The 19,254-nt window shown below is 40.0% G+C and overlaps 1 protein-coding gene across 1 annotated transcript in view; it reads left to right on the top strand.

The window, feature by feature from the left end:
- The window catches only part of SHANK2 (SH3 and multiple ankyrin repeat domains 2), a 618,929-nt gene that overhangs the window by 554,626 nt on the left and 45,049 nt on the right, over positions 1-19,254 (top strand). Inside the window, exons 20-21 of the mRNA XM_084631101.1 lie at positions 15,809-15,944; positions 19,155-19,235. Coding sequence (XP_084487227.1) covers positions 15,809-15,944; positions 19,155-19,235 — 217 coding nt within the window. The remainder of the gene's footprint in view (positions 1-15,808; positions 15,945-19,154; positions 19,236-19,254) is intronic.

Below are 19,254 nucleotides of genomic sequence, written 5' to 3'. Positions count from 1 at the left end.
GACCCAGTAGTACTTCACGATCTATTCAGGCAGTGGGGAATGCTGACCACAGACATGTTCGCCACTTACACGAGCAAGAAATGTCCATGCTACTGTTCCAGAGCAGGGATAAGACAACACTCCCTAAGCAATGCTTTTCTCCTCCCCGGGACAGGAACCTTCTTTATGCCTCTCCTCCTTTTCGCCTACTATCGAAAGCCTTGCAAAATAAAAAGAGATGGAGCACATGTCATTCTGATCGCTCCTACTTGGTAGAGACAGAAATGATACCCTTACCTGCCACAGCTCGTGATGTGCCTGCCAATCTCTCTTCCAGTCACTCCATACCTCCTCTATTAGAACAGAGGACGTACCCTACATCCTGACCTGGCGATTCTCCGCCTCAAAGCATGGCTCCTTCTTGGGTCAAACCTATTCGACGGAGGTGCAGGAGGTATTATTACATAGCAGAAAGTCTTCGACACAACGTATTACCTACAAAAATGGTCCAGATGTTGGTGTACTTCCCAACAAATCTCCTCAACATCAGCAACTCTTCCACGCACCTTAGACTATGCGCTGACCCTAAAAAGATCGGGCAGAGATTAAGCAGTAACATATTAACATGCATTCTTCTAGCTATCGTAGACAGGTGAGCTCTAAATAGCTATTTATATTTATGTATAGGTTAGGTATTTATAGTGTTTCATCATAGAATCTAGGCACAGATTAATTGTAGGCTTTGTGTTTATAATGTAAACATTAAGATACAGATTCTCTGCTGTGCTCACCTTCAAATTTTAATAAACATTTGGAGAATTTACCAAAAAAGGGTATCTGAATATACCAAAATATTTAATTATTTTTCCTGTGTTTTGTATAATTATTTTTGAATAAACCAAAAGCAAACTTAACAGAAGGCTGATCTGCCCTGAGGTAAAAACTCAGCTCAAATACATCAGGCAAGCACATATTAAGTAATGTAATCAAGTACTACAACAAAATAAGCTAAAATATGTTGTTCAGCCACTCGAGCTAACCTGATTTAAGCCATTTGTCACTAGATACAATTGAAAATAGCAACAGAATTTATAAATCTGCAAACATCGTGTTATAGTGAACATATCAACAAAATGGGTTTCTTGACAACAGTAGCCAGGTGAGAACTCTCATAATAGCCTTCTTTACCCCACAGATGTTAAGGTCAGAAAGAACCATAAAATCTTCTACTGTCTGACCACCTATTATCACAGGCCCTTAAATTTCAACTAGTTACCCTTGTATTGAGGTATCGATAACTTGTGTTTAGCAAAAGGAGATATCTTTTTGGATTGGAATGCTGATTTGAAGATCTCAAGAGATGAAAAATCCACCCCTCCCCTTAAGACTTTGTTAATCATGATTAATCGCTGTTAAATTGTGCCTTATTTACCATTTGAATTTGTCTGGCTTCAGCTTCCAGCCATGGATTCTTGTTATGCCTTTCTCTGTGGGAATAGAGCTCTTTTTAATACCCAGTGTGTTTTCTTCCTGAAGATACTTGTACACTGCAATCACGTCACCTCTGTCGTCTTTTTGATAAAGTAAACATACTGAGCTCTTTAGGATCTCACTGTAAGCCATTTTCTCTAGTCCTTGAATTATTTTTGTGGCTCTTTCTTGCATCCTCTTCAATTTTTCCAATATCTGTTTCAAAATGTGGACACCAGAACTGGACACCATATACAATATCCATCTCACCAATGCTCTGGAAGGAATATCACATCCCTACTTGTACTCACCACTTCTCTATTTACATATTCAAGGATCACATTAGCCCATTTTGCCACTACATCACACTGGGAGTTCATTCTCAGTACTTGTCCACTGTGACCTTTAGATTCTTTTCAGAGTCACTGCTTTCCAGAATGCAGTCTTACATTCTATAGGTATGGCTTGCATTCCTCATTCCTAGATATTTGAATGGCTCCATCTTACCAAACAAGCCAGATCAGAGTGTATGACTGCGTGGTCCTCATAACTATTTACCATTCTATCAAACTGTTGTCATCTGCCACATTCATCAGCAGTGATTTTAAACGTAGTTCCAGATCATTGCTGAAAATGTTAAATAGCTTTGGGCCTAGTACTAATCACTGCAGTACACCAACAGAAATACCCCCATTCAGTGAGGATTCCACATTGGTTACTACTTCTTGAGATCTGTCATTTGGCAGTTAAGCCATTTAGAATCATAGAATCATAGAATATCAGGGTTGGAAGGGACCCCAGAAGGTCATCTAGTCCAACCCCCTGCTCAAAGCAGGACCAATTCCCAGTTAAATCATCCCAGCCAGGGCTTTGTCAAGCCTGACCTTAAAAACCTCTAAGGAAGGAGATTCTACCACCTCCCTAGGTAACGCATTCCAGTGTTTCACCACCCTCTTAGTGAAAAAGTTTTTCCTAATATCCAATCTAAACCTCCCCCACTGCAACTTGAGACCATTACTCCTCGTTCTGTCATCTGCTACCATTGAGAACAGTCTAGAGCCATCCTCTTTGGAACCCCCTTTCAGGTAGTTGAAAGCAGCTATCAAATCCCCCCTCATTCTTCTCTTCTGCAGGCTAAACAATCCCAGCTCCCTCAGCCTCTCCTCATAACTCATGTGTTCCAGTCCCCTAATCATTTTTGTTGCCCTTCGCTGGACTCTCTCCAATTTATCCACATCCTTCTTGAAGTGTGGGGCCCAAAACTGGACACAGTACTCCAGATGAGGCCTCACCAATGTCGAATAGAGGGGAACGATCACGTCCCTCCATCTGCTCGCTATGCCCCTACTTATACATCCCAAAATGCCATTGGCCTTCTTGGCAACAAGGGCACACTGCTGACTCATATCCAGCTTCTCGTCCACTGTCACCCCTAGGTCCTTTTCCGCAGAACTGCTGCCTAGCCATTCGGTCCCTAGTCTGTAGCTGTGCATTGGGTTCTTCCGTCCTAAGTGCAGGACCCTGCACTTATCCTTATTGAACCTCATCAGATTCCTTTTGGCCCAATCTTCCAATTGGTCTAGGTCCTTCTGTATCCTATCCCTCCCCTCCAGCGTATCTACCACTCCTCCCAGTTTAGTATCATCCGCAAATTTGCTGAGAGTGCAATCCACACCATCCTCCAGATCATTTATGAAGATATTGAACAAAACCAGCCCCAGGACCGACCCTTGGGGCACTCCACTTGATACCGGCTGCCAACTAGACATGGAGCCATTGATCACTACCCGTTGAGCCCGACAATCTAGCCAGCTTTCTACCCACCTTATAGTGCATTCATCCAGCCCATACTTCCTTAACTTGCTGACAAGAATACTATGGGAGACCGTGTCAAAAGCTTTGCTAAAGTCAAGAAACAATACATCCATGTATTTAATGTGTGTTTTATTGATATTGTACAGTGCTAATTTTTTTTCTAACTTGTTCCTATTACTGACCTGGCTGTCCTGCTAGTGGACAGTTACCAGTTTGTTGTAATCCGACCCAGCCTTTGGAACCCATGTGCTTTCAAGACAACAGATAATGGGCTTAATGTGCAGTAAGGGAGATTTAGCTTAGATATTAGGAAAAAATAAGGGTAGTTAGGATCTGGAATAGGCTTCCTTAGGAGGTTGCAGAATCCCCATCATTTAAAAGGAGGTTGGACAAACACCTGTTAGGAGTGGTCTAGGAATACACTATCCTGCCACAGCAAAGGGGCTGGTGCAGATGACCTCTGGAGGTTTCTTCCAGCCCTACATTTCTGAGATTGTATGATTCTATGGATACTCTGGTTTATACTTTACCTGTCACTTGGTGCTAGAGTTAAAGTAAGGAACAGAGGCATTGCAGGGTAGTTACTAAAACCACAATAATGTTTAATCATCAGAGGGGTAGGTAACTTTTAAGACTTGTTTACATGGAATTATTCTGGAATAGCTATTCCACTTTAAATTCACACCTGCTTTATTCTAGAATAACTTTCATGTGTAGACAAGTCCTTCCTCTCTCAGCATTCAAGAGGTGCAGATTTAAAACAATAACAACCTGTATACTTTCTACCCTAAGTCTATGCTCATCTCTTCTTGTAAGTCCTTATGCCCAGTCCATGTGTCAGGTCAGTCTGCCCCTCCATCTCATGCAATCCTTCTGTTGCCTGACAGTGTTCAGCTGGTGACAGCGAGAGAGCTTGCAGCTGATCTTGCCTTTAGGTTTCTGCCCACTTTGTCATGTGATCGACCAGCTTTAAAGCCCCAATCAGGTATTTAGCTGGAAAATTGCTGCCCTCCTGGACTCCAAACAGGGAAAACCAGTTTTCTTCAGCCTGGCCACTCTTTTTAGCAAGACCATTGTGACAGTGGGTTCCCTTCGATTGGGAAGACAGTTGCCATTGATGACTCTTGTGTTTGTCTATTCACGAAGGTACACAATAAACTGCCTTGGTCTCTTCTTGACAGCTCTCTGCAGTCGATTACATGCTCAGAATGTAAGACAACTACTTCAGCACAGTGGTTACAGTATCAAGTAAATTCACAATTTTGATCCGGATTTGTACAGGCATATACAGTAAAAGTGTTATATGGCATGTTGGGGGAATAGGAGGTGCTGGCTAATCAAATACTCCGGTTAACTAAGAGTTATACTTACCAATGGAGGGAGAAAGTTTGGGTGCGGGAGGGGGCTTGGGGTAGGGGGTTGGGGTTAGGGAGGGGTTTTGGGGTGCCAGATCTGGGCAGCGCTCACCTCGGGTGGCTCCCCGCAAGTAGGAACATGTTCCTGCTGCTCCTAGGTGGAGGCACGGCCAGGCGGTTCTGCACACTGCCTCTGCCTGCAGGTGCTGCCCCCGCAGCTCCCATTAGTTGCGGTTCCCAGTCAATGGGAGCTGCTGCGCCAGTGCTCTGGGTGGGGTGGGGACAGCACGCAGAGCTGCCTGGCTGCACCTCTGCCTAAGAGCAGCAGGGTCATGTTGCTGCTTACGGGGAGCCGACCAAGGTGACTGCTGCCCGGATCCGGATACCTGGCAAACCTATCAAAAATGCTGGTTTCTAGAACTTTCCAGTTTGTAAAGTGCCACATAACACAGCTTTTACTGTACCAATCAGTTACCGTACCATTTTGAAGTGTTCACAGGAATGAAAAGCTATTTGATGTGTGTGGTGGTGGGTTTTGTTCTGATGTGTTTTGGAGGTTTTTGTTTTTTGGGGGGGTTGTTTTCTGTGAAATACTGTAATGGATTATACAGCAATAGAATTTTTTTTCTCACATCTTACAAAAATATGGAATCTTTCTCTCAAGTTACCATGTGAAAATGACCACTCTGGACAGCACTTTGAACTCCGATGCACTAGCCAGGTACACAGGAAAACCCCCGGGAACTTTTGAATTTCATTTCCTGTTTGTCCAGCGTGGCAAACTCAGCAGCACAGGTGACCATGCAGTCCCCCCCCGAATCGTCGAGCATAGAATGTTTCGATGCTCCCCCTATCCTCTCCATCCCTGAGGTTATCGCAGATTAGAAGGCAAAAAAAAAATGCATGGAGGCATTCAGTGGCAGAGGCCAGGAGAGAATTAAGGGAGCGCGAATTACGGAGGCAGGAGGTGATGCGGAGACTAATGGGGGAGCAAACTGACATGATGAAGTGTCTGTTGGAGACACAGGAAAACCAACGAGCACAGACCCCCCCGCTCCATCCACCGTATAACCACCTACCCTCCTCCCCATGTTCCATAACCTCCTTACCCAGACGCCAAGAACACGGGGGGAATGGGAATGTTGGTTGCGCTGAGGTCTGACCTAGTCAGTAAACAGCACCAGAGAGCTTTTAAATGTCCAAAGGCACATCCTACCACCGTTCTGCACTTGCTCAGCCATGTCTGTCCAGGTGCCCCTGATTGACCTCACCGAGGTCTGCCAGGAGTACCCAGGAGCACGTACGATGGCGATCAGTTGTACTGCACCATCTGCCGCGAAGGCAAGGAGCTGCTGCTGTGTAGCAATGTAGTACCGCGTCTGCCAGCAGCAACCAGGAGACATACGGTGACAGTGAGCTGAGCAGGCTCCATGCTTGCCGTGGTATGGCGCCTGCATGAGTAACCCAGGAAAAAAGGCACGAAACGATTGTTTGCCGTTGCTTTCATGGAGGGAAGAAGGGGGGCCTGACGACGTACCCAAAACCACCTGCGACAATGTTTTTGCCCCATCAGGCATTGGGAGCATAACCCAGTATTCCAATGGGCAGCAGAGACTGCAGGAACTGTGGGATAGCTACCCACAGTGCACCACTCTTTAAGTTGATGCCAGCCACGGTAGTGAGGACACACTCCGCCGATTTAATACAGTTGGTGTGGACATATGCAATCAACTGGAAAAATCGGTTTCTAAAAATCAACTTCTATAAAATCGACCTAATTTCGTAGTGTAGACATACCCTGAGATGTGCTTAATTGTGACATATCCTAGGAAGCGTGACTTAAATCCAGTGATTCATAATAGCAATGAGTACTACTTAATGGAGACAGTAATTCTGTTTAATGGGGATGTCTCCAAGTTACTGAGTGGTGCTTAGGTCTTCAGTGTGTTTATCTCATGATGGTTTTCTTTACTTACCACAGCTTCCAATTACTCTCTGGCTAAAATAAATGCCAAGAGTCTTGCAGCTGCCCCTGGTACGGGCAGTAGACAGGCAGCAACCTCCATGTCTGTCATAGTTTATACAAGTACCTTCTTCCAACTTGGCAGGCCTGTAATGTAACACAACAGGTTCTGCCCCTGGCTGCACAGCAGCAATACTATTAAAATGGTGTTTTGTGTTATGTGGAAATTCTTTTTTATGAGACAAAATAATAACCCACTGGGGAATCAGGAAGCAGAGGAGTCTGTTGACTTGGGTGTATTTCCATTACATGTTCTCTAAAGATGGATTTCTAAGGAATACCTTTTTTTCATTTGAATATACAGAAAATGTAAATTCTTTAGAGAAAAATGTTCTTAGAACTTTAGTCCTAAAGAAAATGTTGGACAAGGAGGTACTTTATTATTCTGATTGCCCATGTGTCCTAAAATATTGATCCCATTTTCTCCTAAATTGAACACAGAGAAGAAGCTGCTTTTAACATCAGGGTTAAGAGCAACCGTTGAATGAGAAGATGAGATTTTTAAAATGTATTAGTCTGTATATGTTTCCTCCCTTACTGATTTGTGCTGATAATCAGAAAAAGCTGTAGATGGAACTAGGTCCAATACTGGATTTTCTAAATTATTCTATCTCCAAGTGTACACACAGAACTGTAATTCTTAAGTCACTGATTTATCTATTTTTGTTGGTTTCCTTATGGAAATTAGGATTGAGAATTTAATAGGGATGAGATTTCTCTAACAACTTGGAGACCTCTGAAGTTTTGTACAACTGTCCCATAGAATTATGCATCAAGAAAAATCTCTACTGCATTCTAAAGGATGGTGAAAAGAAGATTACAGAAAAGCTATCATTTTCTATTGCATTCTATAGGACTCTTCCATTAGGGTGGATATACTTTTCAGTATGTATCCTGAGATCTTTGGAAAATTATGCAATCCGGCCAGGAAATTTCAAAAGAAGATCTCTACTCTACCATAAAAACTTCCCTGTTACACATAGAAACTAACTCCCTTTATCCCCCTCAGCTCTCCTCAAATACATTTGTGTCTTAAACCTTTTTCAGTATTTCAACGGGATCTGGTGCTGCTGTTATAAATTTACATGTGCCAAAAGGGTGGGTAGTTGTCTCAGGAATGATCTGAATGAAAGACCACAAAGTGAATCCAAACAGATTCTAATATCTATACTGCAAAGAACAGGGCTCTTTTTTTTTTTTTAAAAAGAGGCCATTATATATCTCACTCCAACACACATGAATGTATGCATGTGTACACATGAATGTATGTGTATGTATGCAACATACATACATGTTTAAATAAAATGTTCCACCAAGTGGAAAATATCTAACTTATTCACTAGTTTATTCACTGTATCAATCTTTCCTAAGGGCTGCATGAAAATGACTAACAAAATAAGGTCATGTCTACACTACAAAGTTTTGCTGACACAAGTTGTGTCAGCATACAGGCACCATAGTTAGCATAGCGCTTGTGCACGTGTGTACTTAGCTCCTTGCATCAGTACTGTGCGTAATCACCAGGAGTGCTTGTGTCAATGTGCAGTGCACCATCGGTAAGTATCCCAGTGTGCAGCCCATCACCATCAAGCATACCATCCTTTGGAAAGTTTTGGCAATGCGTGGTGGGGCTGAAATAAGTCTTTCAGGGGTGACTGGGAGTAAAAAGTCAACTTCCCATAGTGCAGCATTCTCTATCCCATAATTTTTTCACCTTTTCAATTTCCTACAAACCCACTTGTGAGATTACTTGTTGTCTGCCATCTCTGACAGAGGCATGGAGCCTGGACAGCTCTGCACTACTGTCATGAGAGTTGCAAACACAGGACACATGATTCTCTGATATTTTGCAGAGCTGCAAGAAGAACCATGGGGAACATGATGATTTCCTGGTGGTCAGTTTGCAGTGGGACATAGTGAGAACCAATTCAAGGTTTTTGGTGGCGTTCATTGAGCAGCTGAAGGTGGTGGAGGACAACTTAGGGGCCCGAGAAATGAGCACTGACTGGTGGGAGTGCATCATCATGGGATGATGAGCAGTGGCTGTAGAACTTTCAGATGCGACAGGCCACATTCCTTGTCTGCCAAACTTGCCTCAGCCGTCCAACACAGGAACACCAAACTGAGAGCTGCACTGGTAGTGGAGAAGCAAGTGGCGATCACATTGTGTAATATTTGTGTTTTAGTCTAAGTATGTGCATAGGTGCTCAACTATTTTAAAGTGTTTAGGGAGGTATTTGTGGACCTATGTGAATCCACAATTTTGTTTTTCACTGTTTCAAATAGGTTGATGATTTTGGGCTGGGAAATATGGGAACTGCAGCAGGTTTACATTTAAGTCTGACTCTAGGCACTAGTAGCCAGATAACACCATAAGAGGGAGGACTGAGGTCTGCTAACATCAGTGCTTTTGCAAATGGCTGATCTATTTTTCTGGCCATTCTCTCAGCAGAAAAAGTTAAGGATCAGTTCCTGGTGAAGGCAAGTGTATGTATCTGTTGGCAAATAAGGCTGTTCTTGTTATGATGCATGGAGGGAATTAACTTAAATAGATTTTTTTTAAAAAAGCGAAGAAATCTTTAACCATATCTCTCTACTGGTGTCTTTCCTTTTTCATATTCCTACAGGAAGGCTGCTATGGTGAATGTTTCCATTTAATACATCTGCTGACATAAATTATAAAGAATTTTTTTTACTAGCACATTTCATAATTCTCTATATCACAGCAATACCCCCTTGGAATGAATTCCTACTGGCCGTGTCAAGAAAATCCACATCAGCACCTACAGGAGATCCATTAAAACATGGTTTTATGAAAAGCCCACATCTTTTTATCATTGTACTTTTTCTCCTTCTCAACTGTACATACGCACGTAAATCCAGTAGCACTATTCAGATCTTGGCAAGTCTGTTTATAACCTAATCTTTTTGGAAAGGGGGAAATAATGGTGCTCTAATGGAGCTACTTTGTGTGTGATGATGTATATTTAGTGATAATCAAATCTCCCCATCTAGCATGAAGAGTACATAGCATGAAAAAGCCACATTTGGGGCAAGGAAAACGTGTGTGTTTGTTTAATATTAAATCCACAAAAATTGGCTGTACAGAATTCTTTGGGACAATTCCATATTTGACCTCCTTTCTGAAGTAGATTCAGCTTTTAGGCATTGCAATAATTTTCAGTGTTGTGTGCAGTTGTTGCATCTGATGGTTATAATTAAATAACTGGCTCATTCTTTTTGTGGTTGTCATTAGAATCTGCCTCACTGCCATGGCTAAAATCTGACCATTGGTTCCCCCTTTTATTGCCGCATATTCAGGCTGCTGTCCCTTAGAAGGCCCTACATAATGTTGACCTTACTAGAGCTGTGCAAATTACTGATTTTTCAGTTAGCTGGCAGTTCTGAATTTTTTTTTTTAATTTGGTTTGAGTTGAACCAAAATAATTTTTTTTTTTTGGCAAACTGAAAACATTTATTTCTGTTGAATGGAACACTTCATTTTGGGTATTTTTAAAAAAGGAAAGGAAAGGAAGGGCTATATTCACAAAATGGCGATGGTGGTGTTGCCCACTTATACCCAGTAGTTAAGGCATTCTGCTGGGATGTGGGAGATGCATGTTTGAATCCTCACTCTGGAGGGGGGACTTGAATCTACATCTCCCCACCCACAAGTGAGTGCACTAACCACCAGGCAATGGGTTGGAACTCTCTTTCCTGTTGAAGTGTTCCGCTTTATAAAAGGAATTATTCACGGAGCTGGGGGATATCGCCTGGGTTATCCCACCTCCCAGGTGAGTGCCTGAACCACCAGTCTCTAGAGTCATTTTCTCTCTCTCTCTCTCTCTGGCCTGGTGACTATGCACGAATGTTATACAAAGTGGACCAGCTTCAACAGGAGAGACTGAGAGAGACCAACCTGGGAACATCGGATAGCCTAGTGGTTAAGGCACTCACCTATGAGCGTACCCATCATAGAGTGGCTAGTCCATAGCACCATCGTGTGTTTTGATCCTCCACTTCCCCTCCAGTACTTTACTTATCTAAAGCAAATTACAAATGTAAGGGGCACCACTGTACATATCCCTTTCTTTTCCAAATTTTAAGTTTAGGTTGAGTTTTCACTGTGTACTTGAGAGCAGAGGTATGCCCAAAATGATACAGTAGGATGGATGCCTTAATGGTAGGTGATACATGGCTATATACATATTACATTCCTATGGAAATGCATGGTTTTATTTTTCTATTAGTGAAATTAATTGTCATTAATTACCCTTTCTTTATAATCCAAAGAATACAAGGTCTCCCCAGTAGGGTGGTGATGATGGTGCTAATGGATGTGAGACACCAGTTGGTTGGTTCTGCTATGGTTTAACCACACGATATACTTCCATTGCTTTCTAGAAGCAAAGTACCCTCATACCTCCTTTCAACATCTTTATTCTTGTAATAAAAATCTTTTTGTTTCAACAGCTTTTTAATGTCCTGTATCTGTGCCTCTTTAACAAACCCATTGTACGCATTCAATTATAGATTGAATCTGGGACAGTTTTTGAAAAATATGCCTTGTATAAATGTGTTCCTGCTCCAAATGTTAAATAACATCATTGCACATAATGATATGCCAACAGATGGTGCCATTTATCACTTTTTATAGTAAAGTGTGCACATGTTTGATTAATATTCGGTTGATTTATTGTAACTCTGACTTTTTTCTGAAAACATTGGGGGAGGGAGTTATTCTAATCAGTACTGACTTTGACTTTTTTAAAAGAAATAACTCCACATTTAAAAAAAAAAGTAAAGGCAACATATAGATTCTAATTAGAAATACTTGTGTTCTGTAGTGGAGGAATTGGCTTGTTGAATTGTTTAATAATGGGAGCTTCTTAGGAAGTAAAACATTCATTTTGTTTCATAAAATATATTTAGGAACTCAAGAGTTAACCTACCAGATGCCAGTGGTGTAGCTAAATTAATACCCAGTCTCAGACACATCAGCCAATACCAGATGCTAGTAAGTTGTAAGGAATTTTATAGCTGCTTTTGTCATGTTCCTTCAGTCATCTCTTTAAAAATATATATATATATATATTTATATACTGCAGCCAGCATCTCAATTATAGCTATTCAGTTTTGACCCTCCACCACCAGAGTGAGGGAACCCCACCAGTCACCATGTTATAGGGCTGGATTTTCAGTGTGTGTATTTACACCTACCTTTGCTCATGTAAAGTGAAAAGACATCTGTATGAGCACACACAGTATTAGGGGCACCCAAGTTGACCACTGCTTTGGAACTTTTGACTACAATGGTTCCCTGACTGGCCCCTTACCAAAAATATATTTTCATCAAAGTGCGTGCATCTTACTTCATTTAATGTCTGAAAAATTCAGGAGTGTATTTCTGTTTTGGTTTGGGTTTTTTGACAACGCAGAATGGGCCTCCTTTTTATTTGTTCTCCAAATCACAATAACTTTGAATGGGAAATTTTGCTCTAAACTTCCCTGTGATTAGTAGTGATGGATGCTCAGTCTTTCAGAGAGTTTATTAATGTCAGACCTTTTTTAATGTAACTTTTAGTTTGCTTTGAAAAATGAGAGATTTTTATGAATGTTTCTTAACACCTGCATATGAATGAAGTCAGATATTTTCCTTTAATAATTTTTTTAAAAGCTTGTTTGATATTTGTGTGTGTTAAATGGTGTCACTGGCACATCTCAGGCTGGCATCATTGACCATTTATGTTCTTTTGTCAGACATGACATCTTGTAGGAGAAAAGGTTACCCACTTCTGAAAGGTTGCCGACTCTTGGATTAGATGATCTGATGATCCCTTCTGGCCTTAAATTCTGTGAATCTATATTCTGGATAAAAAGTGAGAAGTGGTGTACCGAGTCTTCATTTATTCAATCTAATTTAAGGTTTTGCGTGCCAGTAATTCATTTTAACATTTTTAGAAGGTCTCTTTCTATAAGTCTATAATCTTGCCGTTGTTAAAATCATCCTTCCTAAAGTTTAGTGCTACAAGACTAAATTTTGGTATGATACTTCCACAAGGATGTCAACTGTATATTATGTGGTTCAACTTTGGTGGGTTTTGGGCTTATCTACACAGCTCTGTAGTGCAGATTACAGGAGTCTGAGTTGCAGTACACACTTAAGTGTTAGGTTATAACTGCCCTGTGTACACCCTGCTAGCATGAACTGAAAGGTGCCTAGTTCTTGGACTTGGCAGCAAACACATACTGCTTAATATTTTTGTATTTTGTATTTTAATATTTTATAATGAGCTTATATCTTAACATAGGTTGTCAATTTCAAATATAATCTTAAATGTTTTTAATAAACCTGTATTTAACTGCAATTAATAAATCTGATATTTTTAAACTATCGATTTTCATCCATCCTGATTTGTATTTTTAAGAATTGGCATTTGTTTCTGTATAAATTCTACTAGGACTTGAATGTCCATCTGTTTATGATAATTTCAAAATGTACATGCATAGAGGAGTCTGCAATTTTGCCTCATTTACCACATCTGCCTGTCTCCATCTGCTGATGAATACTGTAAACTGTTTCTGTTTTAAGGATCTCTTACTGGCTATCTTCTCAGTAAGAGAATTGCAATTAGCAGGAAAAATAGTCTTGGTGCTTGATGTCAATGTTATAACTTAGAAACAATTAAGAATCACATGAGATTCAAGTCAACATCATTTTTCTAATGCTAATGTAAACTAAAGATGGTGCCATTAATTTTTAAGATGTTTACGTTGCACAAAGCCACACAGAATGACAATACGGAGACTCCAGGACTATGTACTACAGAAATAAATCAAAATGGTCAGAAAAAACAGCATTTTGTTCTTGTTTGGTGAACCCAGGGAAAATGACCCTATTTTTCTATCCAGCTAAATAAATTAGGGATGCAGCCTCATCTGGAATACCGTGTGCAGAACTGGTCACCCCATCTCCAAAAGGATATTGCAGACTTAAAGAAGATTCAGAGAAATGTGAGAGAGTTTAGGGGCATGAAAACACTCTCATAAGAAAAAGACATTGAAAAGATTGGGATTGTTAGTTTAGAAAGGAGACGAGTAAGAGGGGACATGTTAAAAGTACATAAAATGATATATGGTATAGAGGAGGTAGATCAGAAACTTCTATTTTTCCAGTCTCACAACACAAGAACAATGGGATATTCAGTTATATTAAAAGGTGATAAATTCATAATTAGCTTGTGAACATATTGCCACAAGAAGTCACTGAGTCCAAGAACTTGGCAAAATTCAAGTGGATAACACAGTAGATAGAATATTTAATGATAACATTTTGGAGGGTGTACGCATATCTTAAATCGATCTCTAACTAGTAAAGATATCTAATGGTGGAGGCAGGTTGTCCCAAATCTGCCACCTGTGGAGTTCTTGTCCTTTTTTTTCAAAGCATCTGGTGCTTGCCTTTATTGGAGAGATGATAGTGGACTAGAAGGACTTGAGATCTGATCCAGTCAGGCAATTTCTGTGTTCATGATGTCCTGAATGATTTGTGGGTCCTTATTCAGTTCATCACCTAAATACTGCTCAAACAGGAGGGTAAAGGAGGCAGAAAGGGCTCTCTGTGCACATACTTTCCAACACCAGTGTGACATGTAGTTTCTTCCTATATTGCTTGACGTAAGTAGTAGTAATAAGAGTTCAACTGCTCACCTTCAAGTTAATGAGCAAGCTGAACTAACTTAAATAATGTAGGACTTAATAGTACTCCAATTGCATCTTGTCTTGGAGTATAAAAATTGCTATTTGGTATTAGGCAAGTTTAAGGGGTGGGGGAAAATCAGTGGATACGGACAACAGTAAAAGAAAATAGTGTCTAGAGCATATTGCCATTTGGCCATATGTAGAAGTGAACTCAAGCTGTGCCATTGTTTGAGACGTTCTATCACAGTGGTCAAAGTAGCTAAAGGATATCAGATGGAAAGCACCTTCCTGCAGTTAAAATATTTTCAATGTTGATGCATGACTCCATGTGTAACGTATCTTGGATGCCACATGAGTGGTAGTTTAGTAGTATATTGTATTTTCTGGTGGTGATTTTGTAAAAGATGTTAAGTAAAATGTCTTGCTTCATTAATTATTAAGCTCAGTGAAAATATTTATTGTGCCATTTGACATTCTGAATAATTTTTGAACAATTTCATTAAGGACAGTTCCAGGCTCAATCAGTGGCACTTAGTATAGTCAGCCAGCCGTAGAACATGGTGACTTAAATATAAATCTCAAAGGTTTATTCCAATATCAGAGATCCAATAGTTTTCCAATATAATAATATTTTACACTAATATTGCACTTCTCATCCAAAGATCTCAAAGTTCTTTCCAAAGATAAGCATTCTATACCCTCTATTTTACAAGTGGAGAAACTGAGGCACAGAGTAGGCAAAATGACTTGTCCAAGGTCACATACACAGCGGCAGAGCCCGAACTATAGCTCATGTCCGCAGACTATGTGCCGTTGTAATAGGTTAGGGTTACGCAATAGCTAACTTACTGTTACTCTCCTTTTCTGTGAGAATGCTTTTGGATTGTGCTAGCCCTGCTGTCATTGCCTCTGTTACTTTGGGCTCCCGCAGAGCTGGGGAAAGGGCAGAGCACTGAAAAGCAAACAGAGAAGAGCATAAAATAAAAGAGCCTGTTAAGTGTCAGAATTCTTCAAAAGGGTGACATTGAATTATTTCCTGGATCTGAATAGAAATGAAAACCCTCTAAATATCCTGTTGGGCGTATGAAAGGAAAAACAGTAGACATAAATATTTGCAGGTAATGTAGAAGTATAGTCAACTTAAGAAAATCAATATTTTTGCCCCTTGTACTCTATAGAGGAAAAAAAAAGTGACGTGACATTTAACTCTGAACTAACCCAAATCTCTTCCTTCTGATTTCATGGATAACCATGGAAATAAAAGAATCATGCATATATTTTAAGATCTAGTTTATATTTTTCCTGTTGCAATGTCAGTTGACTTACATTTTTGTAATGGATTTTCCTTATTTAAAAATATAGAAATTCTGTAATTTCCTGTGCTGCTCTCCCCCATTTTTAAAATTGAAAGAATTTTTTTTCCTAATTCTTATCTAAAATAAGGTCTTTTTTTTTTCCCTTGTAGGTTAACAATGAAAATGTAGTGAAAGTTGGCCACAGGCAGGTGGTGAACATGATTCGACAAGGGGGTAATCATCTAGTTCTTAAGGTTGTCACAGTAACCAGAAATCTTGATCCAGATGATACAGCTAGAAAGAAAGGTACATTTTTTTTCTTTGCTGCCTGAATTTGTTCTGGTACTGCTCTTAAGAAAAACAAGATGTAGGCTGGAGACTATTTACATTATTTTAGTTACTGCTATATTATATATTCCTTATCTCAAATATGCAACAGCATTCTACTATGTAATCTACAAGCTATTTACATTTGCTGAAGGAAAAGCCAGACTTCGTTTATAGGTATATCTGTGCCGAACAAGATATAGTTCATTGTTGTCATGTTCACTGTTGAAGTCCATCTTCCTAGATCATTCTGCTTTTAAGAATTTATATTCAGACTTTTTAATATGTTAGAGTATTTGAGGGAGATGAAAAAAAAATCTGTCCCTTACTCAAAGCTCTAGGCAAAAAGGCTGGGATTTTAAAACCTGCTTGGACTTGGGCCCGAATCTAATTCTGCTCCTATTAAAGTCCCATGAGAATTTTAATGTTGAGTGCATTTGAAAATACGGCATCTGTGAAAATAAGAAAATGAAGCACTAAAATATTTAGCTTGACATGTTAATAAGAAAGCAATACATTTTGAGATGCTCACTGGTTAAAATAGATTGAAACTGGATGGGGAGCTATCACCACTCTAGCCAAGAAGAAGGGGATCTCTCCCTCAGCTTATAGCAGAGGAAAGGGTGTTGTGCCCACCTCCGTTACCACCTCTGGAGAAGGGAGAAGCTTCTGCTTCAGTAAGGGAGCAGATATTTTAGGGTGACTTGGTGTAACTTCAAACATAGCAAAATTACTTTCAGAATGTAGTATCTTTGTACCAAATAGGAGCTTTTTCACCTAAAAGCACCCCATTTATTCCCATTAAAGCTAAAGAGTTAACACAAATCATGAATTTATTTTAACTCTTTAGTTTTAATGGGGACTGATGTGCGGCAACCCATGTACTGAAATTAGACTATACCCATAAGAGATGTGACAGTTCTTTGTATTCTTACTTTTTTTGGTATTGAATCTCCCCAAATAACTTTTTAATTGCACTTGATTAAGTGTACCCAAAGTTTGTTCAACCAGGAACTGTAGTAGCAACTTGTTAAGAACCACTGAATGCACATAATTTGTATTAATCAGAGAATATTGTTGCTGACCTCCTCGTCCATACAACAGTGACACACACACTAACTTCTCTGTTCCTAACATGGATGTTCCATACTGATCAGCGTGACCTGACAGCTGAGGTCTCCTTGAGGTAATCCTACATATTAAAGATCAGCTCTCCCCCCATACCTCATCAACACTGTTGAATTCTGTGGGCCAGACTTTAGTCATGCCTGCACTAGTCTTTGAATGGGAGGGATTGAACAAATGAATACCAGTCCTACTACATGCATTTCTGTTCAAAGACATGCCTTTTAAAGAACTGCACTCTGTTTACCTTGCTTTTTAATAATCCACTGGGAATTTAGATTTTTAAAAATTAGAATACCTAAAAAGAAGAAAATATACTGAGCCCAAATAAATCTTACCCAACTGCTCTTTCTTCATTTATTTTTAACAATTGTATTGATAGAATTGTTTTATCTTACTGCTACATGTTCCAGACACACACAGCATTTCTTTATACTGACATAGGTTATGTTTTCTGCCCATAAATAAAGGGAACTTGTAAATTTCTGAATGTTGACGCTTCCCTACGGAAGGACAGGTTGCTAGCTTTTCTCAAGCCAAGCAGTCCTCTACTCAATGAACTTTCTCTTGATGTTGACTTTTTGAAAATTAACATCGTTATAATCCCCCTTTTGGGGGGCAAGATTATTTAGAAAGTGATGACAAGGCAACACTCGAATCACTTGGAGATCACAGATTTCTTTGATCCCTGTCAACCATGGTCTTGGTTTGGGAATTGTACAGAGACTATCCAGGTCTCTGTGGCTGAAGATCTCCTCCTGGTGATGGACAAAGGGTCAGGTGATGATTAAACATCTCTCTTGTACAGACTTCTCAACAGATTGTTTTCATTCCTCTTGTTCAATGTATCTGCAAGGCCACTGGGGGAGACAGTGAGGCAGTTTGGCCTGTTGTGCAATTAGTATATTCATGACACAGCTGCATATTTATCATGGAGTCTGGACAATGCTATGTCTTTACTTTCCCAGTGTCTAACTGACAGAAGCTTGGATAACAGCAAAGTGAATGAGCCTTAATTCAGATAGGATGGAGGGGATGCTTGTGTACCTGGAGAGTATGGCATGAATTTTGTCTGTCTCCCTGATTTGTTTGCTACTCTTTGTTAAGGTGCTTCATAGTTTTGGGATACTTCAGGATCCTTGATTGCTCCTGGTGTCCCAGAAGTCCCCAGTTTTCCTATCTACATTTGTCATGATGGAAGACCATTTCTCTATGACATATGACTCTCTTTTATGACTTCCAGAGAGGGTTATTTTAATTTGTTCTACAGTGCAGCACTCCTTGAAAAGCACTTGGAAGCTATATGTGGTGCAAAAAATCTAATGCTCTACTACTTCTCTAGCAGTGTTAACTTTACATCACTGTTCCAAAGACTGTGCACTGGCCTATAGATACAAACCAGATGTTTGCATTAATCTTTAAAGACCTACATGACTTGGCTCCTAGCTACCTGAGGAACCACCTCTTTTCCTATCATGACCACTGAGATTAGCTTGTGCGCTCTGATTTATGTATCTTCAGAGGAGGTTACTGAAAGCTGGAATTCATTTTCCTCAGAGCCTGAGCTGACCTTCAGGACATAGTGTAAAGTATATCTGTGTCCCTGGGCTACTGCCTGAAAGGATGACATAAAGGACTGTGAGGTAGACTCTTTTTAAAGTTATTTTTTTATGTGCCCATACACAATGTGTTAGGTACATTTAAAAAATACGGGTGTATAAACACTTAGCTTAAAGATTTCTGCTGTATATCATTATAAGCCTGCTGATTTTTTTGACTAACCAGTAGGAAAGCCAGAAATGGTTAGAAATACAATCCATGAAAAGCTCCTGGCCCTTCACAAAGCATACTGAATGTTTTGTTTCCTGCCCCCAAAGAAATTACTGTGTACGTGTATTTGATAGTCCTATAATGAATATATTGGAGATAGATTTTTAAAATCTAATAAAAATGTGTATTCCATGTGATAATCTTTGGTTGAATCTAAAAAGTGTATATGTGAATATACTATGCTTTGGAAATGTATATTTACTTATACTGTATATCCTTCTATTTAATGCAAAGCCCCACCACCTCCAAAGCGAGCTCCAACCACTGCGTTGACCTTGCGGTCTAAGTCAATGACCTCAGAGCTTGAAGAGCTTGGTAAGAAAGTGTTTTTAAC

Source organism: Lepidochelys olivacea (assembly GCF_965140295.1).
Source record: "Lepidochelys olivacea isolate rLepOli2 genome assembly, chromosome: 6".
Taxonomy (NCBI): domain Eukaryota; kingdom Metazoa; phylum Chordata; order Testudines; family Cheloniidae; genus Lepidochelys; species Lepidochelys olivacea.
The sequence above is the reverse complement of the archived record's forward strand: the minus strand, read 5'-3'. Positions and strand labels throughout refer to the sequence as shown.